The sequence below is a fragment of the Bombina bombina genome, chromosome 5 (assembly GCF_027579735.1).
Source record: "Bombina bombina isolate aBomBom1 chromosome 5, aBomBom1.pri, whole genome shotgun sequence".
Lineage (NCBI taxonomy): Eukaryota > Metazoa > Chordata > Amphibia > Anura > Bombinatoridae > Bombina > Bombina bombina.
Window position 1 is genome coordinate 432,653,428 of NC_069503.1, and position 13,191 is coordinate 432,666,618.

Here is a 13,191-nt window from a genome sequence, read left to right on the forward strand (position 1 = left end):
AATTTAACAAATGAGTACTTTTTAAAAAAAAAAAAAAAAAGCTTACAATTTAGCAAGCTGTAATGAATCAATTAGATTGCACATTAAACTGTCTATTTCCAGCATGCCTATGCCTGCCTGTCTATCTCTTTTTGCCTATCTTTCTCTGTCTGAATGACGGTCTGTCTTTTTTTTATCTATTTTCTTCATTCTTTGTTACAATAGTGTAAGGTGTTGTTTAGTGACTAGCTTTTTTGTAGATACAAACCCTTCTGTGTGTTATTAGTCAGCAACCTGACCTTCAAAGCTTGTTAACCAATATATATATTTAGGGTGAGCGAGGAACTCGTGGACTTAATGGGACAAGAGGAGAAGATGGCTGCCAGGGTGTCAGAGGCCTAAAGGCAAGTATGCTGTATATTGGCTTGGGTGATAAAACACATCTCTTGCTCCAGGTCTTTTGTAGGGATGGGCGAATGTTTCGCAACATTCGAAAAATGAAACGAATTTTAACACATTTGTTCGTTCGAATCGAATTTTGAATGTTTACATAACATTCTAACATTCGATTTTTGAATTTTCGGTTTCGAATTTTACGATTACATTCATAAATATTAATTTTGAAAAATTTGAATTTATATTTGTAATAGTATTTCTAATGCTTTCTTTAAATGTAATATTCGAATTATGCAATATTTGAATTCGAAAAATTTGAATTTATATGCTTGTAATAGTATTTCTAATGCTTTCTTTAAATGTAATATTCGAATTATGCAATATTCTATATAGAAACATTCAAAATTATATATTTATATCTATTAAGTATCAATTTACTAGATTCCCTCTCTACCACATGAACTATTGAACTTCTGAATAGTATTTGTTAAATAGAATGTTAAATTTGAAATTTCGAATGTGGACATTCGATATAATTATAAACATTTGAATTTGAAAGTGACATTCGAAAACTGTAAATAACATTCGATTTTAGAATTTTTAAGAATATTTGTTCTTATCAAAATTCGGATTTATAATTTGAATTTCGGTAATAACATTCGTTCTAACATTCGAATTCGGAAATTTACACATGTTTATGATTCCTCAAGAAGCAGTTTGTAAATTTATTTGTAAAGAGAAATATCTTCCAAATGATTATTGTTCAGACTTGTCTCTGCCCAGTCTGGATCAAAATTCAGTAGAAGTGTACGTTGAAAACAGCACTTCATAAAATGTTCAGACTAAGCACTGAAAATGTGTAACCTAGAAATCAGCAGGAGTATAATTTTTTTTTTTACCATTATTAGAAGCAGAAAACTGTAGTTAAAATGTATATCACAGATTGATATTACAGTTACATACCATTCAAAAAGGAAACTGCTTGAAATTGTATCCACATATTTTTGTCTAATATTCCCATACCCTAAATAATAATTATCTGCTAATCAGCTGCTACAGCAGGTTACACATTCCCGAGACAATCTCTTATATAATGCAGCTGAACAAAAAGAATAATACTTGAAATTACACTTTATAATATTATAATGATGCAACAATTAAAATATTTGAATACACGTATCCATGTAAGGATAACCGTCTTAGTAGCTATTGATTCACATGATTTTTTCTGACTATTGTTATTTTTTAGTTTTTTAATCTTGATACAATAAAGTTTATTAGATGTTTTTATAGTGTTAACAATGTGATTCCGTATTCAATTACCTTGACTTCATTACTATTATTTCAGACAAAATGGTTTATTATGAGTCCCATATAAAACTGTATTTTTATTTTTTTTTGCTTTTAGGGAGGCAGAGGCTACCGAGGAGATAAGGTTAGTTGTTTTTTTTCTCTTTTGCAGATTTGACCAAGAATTATTGTTACAAAAACATCTCAAGATGCCTTCAGTGTAGAGGTTAATAATTAATCTAGAAATAATTTTCTGCAGAAAAATATATTTTATGTTCGTATATGAATAAGTTTCTTAACAACATACATTTTTAACTAATTTAATAACCTTTTTTACTTAATATACTGTAATAAATTGTAAACTGTAGCATATGTGATAAAACAGTAGAAATTGATCCCAAATTTTGGTTGTTTACTTATTTTTTATGAACTTGGTCATTTGAGTGATACATATTAAGATTCATACAATTTTGTTCAAACATCCGAGCTTTGTCAGTGGTTTAATATGTCTGGCTGTCTATAAACATTTCATGGTTTATTATTTATAAGTATTTTTCTTTTCTTTGTCAGATACACAAGAAGCTACAATTACCATAATACAATTGTTACTCACTGTGTTTTTCCATTGCTTATATATATATGTAATGTCTGTTGTAATATCCTCCTTGTTTTTCTGGTTTTTCTCACAGGGAGATGATGGTGAAAATGGAATAGATGGAGTACCAGGAGAACAGGTAATGCTATGTAGATATTTGTATGTATGTGTTTAGGTTTGTTTAAAGTGTCTAAGGAAGTAACAGTTACAATATCAAATGTATAACATACATGAACAGCATTAGTTACAGTGCTAAACTCAAATTATATATCTTAAAGGAGAAACATGTTTATTTATCTTGAAAATCAGACCATTCATTTTTTTAATGCTAATGAACTTTATTTTTGATATAGGGAGATCGTGGTCCCACTGGGCCTTCTGGTGAGCATGGAAGTCCCGGTTCACAGGTACGAGAATGTTTGTTTGCTGCAAACAATGTGCATGCACCATAATTATATATATATATATATATATATATATACACACAGTGTGTGTATGTATGTGTGTGTATGTGTGTGTGTGTATATATATATATATATATATATATATATATTTGGTCACACTCACTATTTTGTAACTATATTTGCAGTAATGCAAAAATGTTAAACTTTATGAGCAAGACCTCACTAATGTCAACACAGTTTTTCATATGTCATGCTAAAATGTAACATTATATGAGCATCTGGGAGCTAAAGAATACAGCATTATAGCACAGAATAATAATCCTATAATCATGTTATTTTATTTTTAACTCTCTTATCTTAGGGTAGAAAAGGTCCAAGTGGAGAACCCGGAGAAAGGGGTGATGTTGGTCTTAGGGGAGATCCTGTAAGTATTAATATTTTATTATTTTCTATGCACAATTTGAAACATAGTCTGTTAGACCAAGGGCACCAGTGACTGGTGCTGGAGAGAATTAGTGTTATTTAATAAAAATAAACCCAATTTATTACAGAAGTAGATATGGAACATTTATTAGAGAATAGAGTGATTTACATTGCATTATTAGTATTTTTAGTAGCCATAATGGTGCTTTATCAGTGAGTTGATTAATAGATCATTTACTTGTTTATAAAGTAGAAAATAATAATAGAAATGTTGTCACCAAAAGAACTTCCAGTACCAAACTAATTAAAGGATTACTTTCTGTTATAATTTTTAAGCTAAACAACTAACATATTAAAGTTAATAAACATTAATTAAAACCTACTGACCTATATTTTCTCCAAAACGAAGTTTCATAACAATCTAAAAGTTATATCTTTTATTCGCCAATGATGTCACATTATCCTGCCCACTATTTTCAGCACTGTGTGTTCAAAATACTTAAACCAATAACTTTGTGTTTAAAGCGCCATTTTGAAACCTAGGTATTGTAAACGGATTGGTATAGAGCAAAGGTTGGAAAACAATTAAATTTGCAGACAAGATTTCTTATATACGGTAGAGATATGTTAATGAAATGCTATTGATAAAAAGCGTATTTGGGGTAGTTAGTTAGTAACAGGCATAGAAAATATTTACTTACAGTGGCCCTTTAATCATTGAGATTTAGAAATGAGTAAAAGTGTTACTGTGTATCTGGGATTTATAGAGGTATTGGTGCAGATTTATTATTGTGCGGGTGGACATGATCCACTGTATCATTGCACAAGCATTTCTAGTGAAATGCTTGTGCAATGCTGGCCCCTGCATTAGCGCATTCAGGCAGACCTGAAGTGGAGTGGGTCGGAAGCAGCATCCACTGTTTTATAAATCGACCCCTTAGAGAGGGATTGGTGGTGTAGTATTTCAGATGATATCACAGCACAAGTTGAGAGTTTGTAGAAGAAAAAATAAATTGAGTAAATGGAAACATCGTCTGTCATAGTTATTGGGGCAGATCTGTTTTTGGGAATGGACAAAGCAGGCAGCCAGTACAACTAATGCCACACATAAATCACCTAGAATCCTTACTTCTGCAATAGTGACACTGGCCGCTGACATTAAAATACTGCCTGAACTGAAACTCTGGATCCCCATGCAGAGTCTGCCTAGTTTACCCGTTTTGAAAAATGGATCGCAGTGGGGTGCTTTTTATTGGTAGAGTAGTTAAAGTGATTTAAAATTCAAAATTAAACTTCATGATTCAGATAGAGCATGTCATTTTAAAATACTTTTAAATTTACTTCTATTTTCATTATTATTGTACTTTTTTCTCTTTGTATCCTTTGTTGAATGCATATATACATATCCTCAGCAGCTGCAATGCACTACTCGGAGCTAGCTGATGTTTGTGGGCTACATCCAGCTTCTTTAATAGATTTATAAACAGTGAGAATGTAAAAGAAGTTGGGCGAGACCTAGAAAAAAGTAACTGGACAATTTTGAGTGTTCTTTCAGAGAATAGTATTTGAGTGAGAAAGTGTGAAAATGGATGTGCAGAGTGAATTTTAATTACAATTTAAGGGACTAGTATATAATTTGAGAAACACAGTAACGATTGAGAAAGACACTTACTGCTTACCTGTAGATGCCCTAGGTTTAGAGAGCAGCTACAGTAAATGATACAGTTTTACTACTGCATAGTCTAGGCCAGTGATGACAACTAATCAGATCTATATATATAGAAGCTTTAAGGACCAAATGTAAAACTGTGTCTATTAAACACACACATTATAAATATCTAGTGGAACATGGATAGACCAGCAGAATGGCTGCCAGTTGACCATCCTAGTCTAGGTTATTAAGTTTCTTAAATGATTCTGTCTTTCCCACATATTTATGGTGATCTGTTTATAGCTAATGGATTGCTGACTGAAACAAAGTTACGTATTCATATAAATGAATGATTTTGTTTAGAATGAGATTGATCCTTTTGGAATCCTTTTAGAATCATGTAGGATTCATGCGAAATATAAAATGTATTATATCGTTAGATACTCATCTACTTGTAACTTCCAGCAAAACAATTTCATAACAGTCTTCAAACTAGCGGTTAATTGCTATAAACTCTTTATATTTTAATATTATATCTTCTACCATATTTTAAATTATATTTTGAATCCTTGACTTCTATCTATGTAAATCTCATCCACAAATTTTCAGAGTGAGGGGGTATTTAAAAAATGTGCTTCAAATATATTTATCCTAAACATGTTTTACTAATGTTCTTTATTTTTTTAAGTTATATTTTTTTCTTTATTTTCCTTTGATATGTGGGCTTATTATGGCAACCTCTGTGAGTGACATTGGGGTAGCACCTTGCCAAGCCAGAGAAGCAAGCACCGCTTTATGAGTTGTGGCCATTGTAAGTACCAATAATTCTGTGTCTTTTTGCTTCTCAGGGAGATCCTGGAATCAACAATAATATTGTAGGACCAAAAGGAGTAAAAGGACAACCAGGACGACAGGTAAAAACAACAACAAAAGCATAGGGCTTGTTAATCTAAAGCTTTCTGCTCTGTCAAGAATATCTAAATCTCATCAGTACTGTGAAGTTCCTCAAAGAATTTTTCAAACTGTACCTTGAGAGCTATTTATCTTCATTTGTAGGGTGCTGTATGTGAAGGAGAGACCCATACATTATAATTAAAAAGCCCCTAATCTATTGCATGATTCCTCTCCATGCTCACAAGGCTTTGATCATCGGGCCCTTAGACTTTCATATTGTTCATTAAAAGTTTGAAACAATCCAAATTTCATGTGCAAGGTATACGGATATATAATAATTATACACAAGATAACTTTGGTGATTGAAAAGTGTCTTTGAATGAGCTACACATGTCTTTTAATAAGCTATTTATATACACAAGTAATCAGAGATATTAGTTATACACTGCAAATGTAAAAATGTTGACTCTCAAAAATATAATGTAAATGTTTTGTTTAGAAAACAGCAGCTATGTGCGTTCATGACATTCGGCAGCAAACTAATGCTAAAGATGGCGGCTGCCACCGGCATACGGCTATTTACAGAGCAAGATTTCTTATTGTGAAAGTGCAACACACTATGGTTTGTGTAAATCCAGATCTTAGTGTCTTGCCCTTTCACAAAAAGAAATCTGGCTCCAAAGAAAAGCCGAATGGCACGGCAGCCACCATCTTTTGTTTGCTGCCAAATGTTTCAAATGCACATGCCTAGAAAATAGGGCAAAAATCTTTTTTCCCTTTATGCTCTAGCAAAGTTGTACTCCTGTGTGATGTTCTAATACAGACCTAAAATGTTTTTTATTTTTTATTTAATTATGATATTCTAATACTGAAGACTGATAAACCATTAAGCATTTTATATATGGGAAATTATCCCTCTTTTAAACTTTTTCTTGTTTTTCAGGGTGAATCTGGCACAGATGGTGTAGAAGGAGAACCTGGAGATGACGGTCCTGATGTAATAAAAACAAATTTTTCAAAGATTTTGTTTATTTTTGCTTAAATATTCTACATATTGATCTAGTTTGGGCTATGTTGGTTTGTCTAGTCCTCGCATCCTTACATACCTTGTTGCAAAACCAGAAAGACATGTTAAATAATTAGAGAAGTGACTCTCAGGCCGAGGGCCGGGTCACTTCTAGAGTGACACAGCCGCTTGCTGGGGTATAACAGAGAATTAGGGATGAAGAGGATGTACGTTTTAACCCTGTTAATGCATTTGTTAAACTAATGCAAAAGGGAACAATCAATGCTTTAAAGGATTAATCCTCATTTGTCAAGTATTGTGTGCACTTATGGAATTGTAAGTATTTGAAACACATTCGCCTAGATTACGAGTTTTGCGCTAAACAGGGTGCAAAAATAATGCCAACAAAATTGCGTTATTTCACTCTCCATAGCGCTGCCATTATGAGTTACTGAAAAGCCTCCTTGTGCTGTGCGTTTTTAAGCTCCATACCGCACAAAAGCCAAGGGCTAATTTTATGCGCTCGTGCACGCTTTCCCCCATAGACATCAATGAGGAGAAAGTGTTAGAAAAAAAAAACTAACACCTGAAGTGCGGAATGGCAAATTGCCGTAACGCAACCCCATTGATGTCTATGAGGAAAAGAAAGTTAAATTTAAACCTAGCATAAACCCCAAGTCTAAACATCCCTATTCCGCCGCCCCTGACATCGCTGACACTAAAGTTATTAACCCCTAATCTGCCACTCCCCGACATCGCCGACGCTAAATAACAGCTATTAACCCCTAATCCGCCATTCCCCGACATCGCCAACACTAATAAAAGATATTAACCCCTAATCCTCAGCTCTCCGACATCAATAAAAAATATTAACCCTAATCCTCCACTCCCCGACATCACCGCCACTAAATAAAGTTATTAACCCCTAATCTGCCGCTCCCCGACACCTAAATAAAGCTATTAACCCCTAAACCGCTGCCCCCCCCCACATCGCAAATCACTATATTAAACTATTAACCCCTAAACCTAACACCCACCTAACTTTAAATTAAAATTACAATATAACTATCTTAAAATAAGTTTAAACTATAAATTAAACATAACTAATCTAATAAAATTAGAAAAAAACTACCAATTAAAACCTAAATTACAAATTTAAAAAAAACCTAACACTACTAAAAAATGTAAAAAATCTAAAATTACAAAAAATAATAAACACTAAGGCCTAGATTTAGAGTTCGGCGGTAAAAGGGCTGTTAACGCTCCGCGGGTTTTTTTCTGGCCGCACCATAAATTTAACTCTGGTATCGAGAGTTCAAACAAATGCTGCGTTAGGCTCCAAAAAAGGAGCGTAGAGCATTTTTACCGCAAATGCAACTCTCGATACCAGAGTTGCTTACGGACGCGGCCGGCATCAAAAACGTGCTCGTGCACGATTCTCCCATAGGAAACAATGGGGCTGTTTGAGCTGAAAAAAAACCTAACACCTGCAAAAATGCAGCGTTCAGCTCCTAACGCAGCCCCATTGTTTCCTATGGGGAAACACCTCCTAAGTCTGCACCTAACACCCTAACATGTACCCCGAGTCTAAACACCCCTAACCTTACACTTATTAACTCCTAATCTGCCGCCCCCGCTATCGCTGACCCCTGCATTACACTTTTAACCCCTAATCTGCCGCTCCGTAAACCGCCGCCACCTACGTTATCCCTATGTACCCCTAATCTGCTGCCCTAACATCGCCGACCCCTATGTTATATTTATTAACCCCTAATCTGCCCCCCACAACGTCGCCGACACCTGCCTACACTTATTAACCCCTAATCTGCCGAGCGGACCTGAGCGCTACTATAATAAAGTTATTAACCCCTAATCCGCCTCACTAACCCTATCATAAATAGTATTAACCCCTAATCTGCCCTCCCTAACATCGCCGACACCTACCTTCAATTATTAACCCCTAATCTGCCGACCGGAGCTCACCGCTATTCTAATAAATGTATTAACCCCTAAAGCTAAGTCTAACCCTAACACTAACACCCCCCTAAGTTAAATATAATTTTTATCTAACGAAATAAATTAACTCTTATTAAATAAATGATTCCTATTTAAAGCTAAATACTTACCTGTAAAATAAATCCTAATATAGCTACAATATAAATTATAATTATATTATAGCTATTTTAGGATTAATATTTATTTTACAGGCAACTTTGTAATTATTTTAACCAGGTACAATAGCTATTAAATAGTTAAGAACTATTTAATAGTTACCTAGTTAAAATAATAACAAATTTACCTGTAAAATAAATCCTAACCTAAGATATAATTAAACCTAACACTACCCTATCAATAAAATAATTAAATAAACTACCTACAATTACCTACAATTAACCTAACACTACACTATCAATAAATTAATTAAACACAATTGCTACAAATAAATAAAATTAAATAAACTATCTAAAGTACAAAAAATAAAAAAGAACTAAGTTACAGAAAATAATAAAATATTTACAAACATAAGAAAAATATTACAACAATTTTAAACTAATTACACCTACTCTAAGCCCCCTAATAAAATAACAAAGCCCCCCAAAATAAAAAATTCCCTACCCTATTCTAAAATACAAATATTACAAGCTCTTTTACCTTACCAGCCCTGAACAGGGCCCTTTGCGGGGCATGCCCCAAGAATTTCAGCTCTTTTGCCTGTAAAAAAAAACATACAATACCCCCCCCCCAACATTACAACCCACCACCCACATACCCCTAATCTAACCCAAACCCCCCTTAAATAAACCTAACACTACCCCCCTGATGATCTTCCTACCTTGTCTTCACCATGCCAGGTTCACCGATCCGTCCTGGCTCCAAGATCTTCATCCAACCCAAGCGGGGGCTAGACATCCACTGAAGAAGTCCAGAAGAGGGTCCAAAGTCTTCCTCCTATCCGGCAAGAAGAGGACATCCGGACCGGCAAACATCTTCTCCAAGCGGCATCTTCTATCTTCTTCCATCCGATGACGACCGGCTCCATCTTGAAGACCTCCAGCGCGGATCCATCCTCTTCTTCCGACGACTAGACGACGAATGACGGTTCCTTTAAGGGACGTCATCCAAGATGGCGTCCCTCGAATTCCGATTGGCTGATAGGATTCTATCAGCCAATCGGAATTAAGGTAGGAATTTTCTGATTGGCTGATGGAATCAGCCAATCAGAATATAGTTCAATCCGATTGGCTGATCCAATCAGCCAATCAGATTGAGCTCGCATTCTATTGGCTGTTCCGATCAGCCAATAGAATGCGAGCTCAATCTGATTGGCTGATTGGATCAGCCAATCGGATTGAACTATATTCTGATTGGCTGATTCCATCAGCCAATCAGAAAATTCCTACCTTAATTCCGATTGGCTGATAGAATCCTATCAGCCAATCGGAATTCGAGGGACGCCATCTTGGATGACGTCCCTTAAAGGAACCGTCATTCGTCGTCTAGTCGTCGGAAGAAGAGGATGGATCCGCGCTGGAGGTCTTCAAGATGGAGCCGGTCGTCATCGGATGGAAGAAGATAGAAGATGCCGCTTGGAGAAGATGTTTGCCGGTCCGGATGTCCTCTTCTTGCCGGATAGGAGGAAGACTTTGGACCCTCTTCTGGACTTCTTCAGTGGATGTCTAGCCCCCGCTTGGGTTGGATGAAGATCTTGGAGCCAGGACGGATCGGTGAACCTGGCATGGTGAAGACAAGGTAGGAAGATCATCAGGGGGGTAGTGTTAGGTTTATTTAAGGGGGGTTTGGGTTAGATTAGGGGTATGTGGGTGGTGGGTTGTAATGTTGGGGGGGGGGTATTGTATGTTTTTTTTTACAGGCAAAAGAGCTGAAATTCTTGGGGCATGCCCCGCAAAGGGCCCTGTTCAGGGCTGGTAAGGTAAAAGAGCTTGTAATATTTGTATTTTAGAATAGGGTAGGGAATTTTTTATTTTGGGGGGCTTTGTTATTTTATTAGGGGGCTTAGAGTAGGTGTAATTAGTTTAAAATTGTTGTAATATTTTTCTTATGTTTGTAAATATTTTATTATTTTCTGTAACTTAGTTCTTTTTTATTTTTTGTACTTTAGATAGTTTATTTAATTTTATTTATTTGTAGCAATTGTGTTTAATTAATTTATTGATAGTGTAGTGTTAGGTTAATTGTAGGTAATTGTAGGTAGTTTATTTAATTATTTTATTGATAGGGTAGTGTTAGGTTTAATTATATCTTAGGTTAGGATTTATTTTACAGGTAAATTTGTAATTATTTTAACTAGGTAACTATTAAATAGTTCTTAACTATTTAATAGCTATTGTACCTGGTTAAAATAATTACAAAGTTGCCTGTAAAATAAATATTAATCCTAAAATAGCTATAATATAATTATAATTTATATTGTAGCTATATTAGGATGTATTTTACAGGTAAGTATTTAGCTTTAAATAGGAATCATTTATTTAATAAGAGTTAATTTATTTCGTTAGATAAAAATTATATTTAACTTAGGGGGGTGTTAGTGTTAGGGTTAGACTTAGCTTTAGGGGTTAATACATTTATTAGAATAGCGGTGAGCTCCGGTCGGCAGATTAGGGGTTAATAATTGAAGGTAGGTGTCGGCGATGTTAGGGAGGGCAGATTAGGGGTTAATACTATTTATGATAGGGTTAGTGAGGCGGATTAGGGGTTAATAACTTTATTATAGTAGCGCTCAGGTCCGCTCGGCAGATTAGGGGTTAATAAGTGTAGGTAGGTGTCGGCGACGTTGTGGGGGGCAGATTAGGGGTTAATAAATATAACATAGGGGTCGGCGATGTTAGGGGTAGCAGATTAGGGGTACATAGGGATAACGTAGGTGGCGGCGATTTGCGGTCGGAAGATTAGGGGTTAATTATTTTAAGTAGCTTGCGGCGACGTTGTGGGGGGCAAGTTAGGGGTTAATAGATATAATACAGGGGTCGGCGGTGTTAGGGGCAGCAGATTAGGGGTACATAAGTATAACGTAGGTGGCGGTCGGCAGATTAGGGGTTAAAAATTTTAATCGAGTGGCGGCGATGTGGGGGGACCTCGGTTTAGGGGTACATAGGTAGTTTATGGGTGTTAGTGTACTTTAGGGTACAGTAGTTAAGAGCTTTATAAACCGGCGTTAGCCAGAAAGCTCTTAACTCCTGCTATTTTCAGGCGGCTGGAATCTTGTCGTTAGAGCTCTAACGCTCACTGCAGAAACGACTCTAAATACCGGCGTTAGGAAGATCCCATTGAAAAGATAGGCTACGCAAATGGCGTAGGGGGATCTGCGGTATGGAAAAGTCGCGGCTGTAAAGTGAGCGTTAGACCCTTTAATCACTGACTCCAAATACCAGCGGGCGCCCAAAACCAGCGTTAGGAGCCTCTAACGCTGGTTTTGACGGCTACCGCCGAACTCTAAATCTAGGCCTAAATTATGAAAAGCAAAAAGCACTAAGATTACAAAAAATAAACGAAATTATCAAAAATAAAAACAATTACACCTAATCTAATAGCCCTATAAAAATAAAAAGCCCCCCAAATAAAAACACCCCCTAACCTACAATAAACTACCAATAGCCCTTAAAAGGGACTTTTGTAGGGCATTGCCCTAAGCTAAACAGCTCTTTTACCTGTAAAAAAATGCAAAGTCCCCCCAAACAGTAAAACCCACCTCCCAACCAACCCCCCAAAATAAAAAACCTAACTCTAAAAAAAAAACTAAGCTACCCATTGCCCCTAAAGGGACATTTGTATGGGCATCTACTCACGGTTCCTAAAGTCCGGATATCCATCTTCATCCAGGCGGCGAGAAGTCTTCATCCAGGCGTTGACATCTTCATCCATCTCAGGGACGTATCTTCATCCCAGCGCCGCTGAGCTATCCTGGAAGACATCCTGCGCGGAGCATCCTCTTCATAGGGATGAAGACAGAAGACACCCCCGCGATGGATGAAGATGTCGCCGCCTGGATGAAGATTTCTCACCACCTGGATGAAGACTTTTTGCCACCTGGAGGGAGATGGATGTCCAGACTTCAGGAACCGTGAGTAGATATTCTGGGGTTAGTGTTAGGTATTTTTTTTATTTTTTGTGGTGTTTTTTTTCCAGATTAGGCAAAGTGTAAAATAGCTGAATGCCCTTTTAAGGGCAGTGAAAAGAGTTGAATGACATTTTAAGGGCAATGCCCATGCAAATGCCCCTTTAGGGGCAATGGGTAGCTTAGGTTTTTTTTAGAGTTAGGTTTTTTATTTGCGGGGTTGTTTGGGTGGCGGGTTTTGGGGGGTTGTTTGGGTGGTGGGTTTTACTGTTGGAGGGACTTTGTATTCTTTTACAGGTAAAATAGCTGTTTAACTTAGGGCAGTGCCCTACAAAAGGCCCTTTTAGGGGCTATTGGTAGGTTATTGTAGGTTAGGACGTATTTTTATTGTGGGGGGCTTTTTTATTTTTATAGGGCTATTAAATTAGGTGTAATTGTTTTTATTTTTGATCATTTCGTTTATTATTTTTTCTAATC

At 36.0% G+C, this 13,191-nt stretch overlaps 1 protein-coding gene across 1 annotated transcript in view; it reads left to right on the forward strand.

Moving 5' to 3' along the window:
• The window catches only part of LOC128660439 (collagen alpha-6(VI) chain-like), a 534,497-nt gene that overhangs the window by 267,245 nt on the left and 254,061 nt on the right, over positions 1 to 13,191 (forward strand). The window contains exons 17-23 of the mRNA XM_053714286.1: positions 312 to 383; positions 1,784 to 1,810; positions 2,355 to 2,399; positions 2,614 to 2,667; positions 3,026 to 3,088; positions 5,587 to 5,652; positions 6,576 to 6,629. Coding sequence (XP_053570261.1) covers positions 312 to 383; positions 1,784 to 1,810; positions 2,355 to 2,399; positions 2,614 to 2,667; positions 3,026 to 3,088; positions 5,587 to 5,652; positions 6,576 to 6,629 — 381 coding nt within the window. The remainder of the gene's footprint in view (positions 1 to 311; positions 384 to 1,783; positions 1,811 to 2,354; positions 2,400 to 2,613; positions 2,668 to 3,025; positions 3,089 to 5,586; positions 5,653 to 6,575; positions 6,630 to 13,191) is intronic.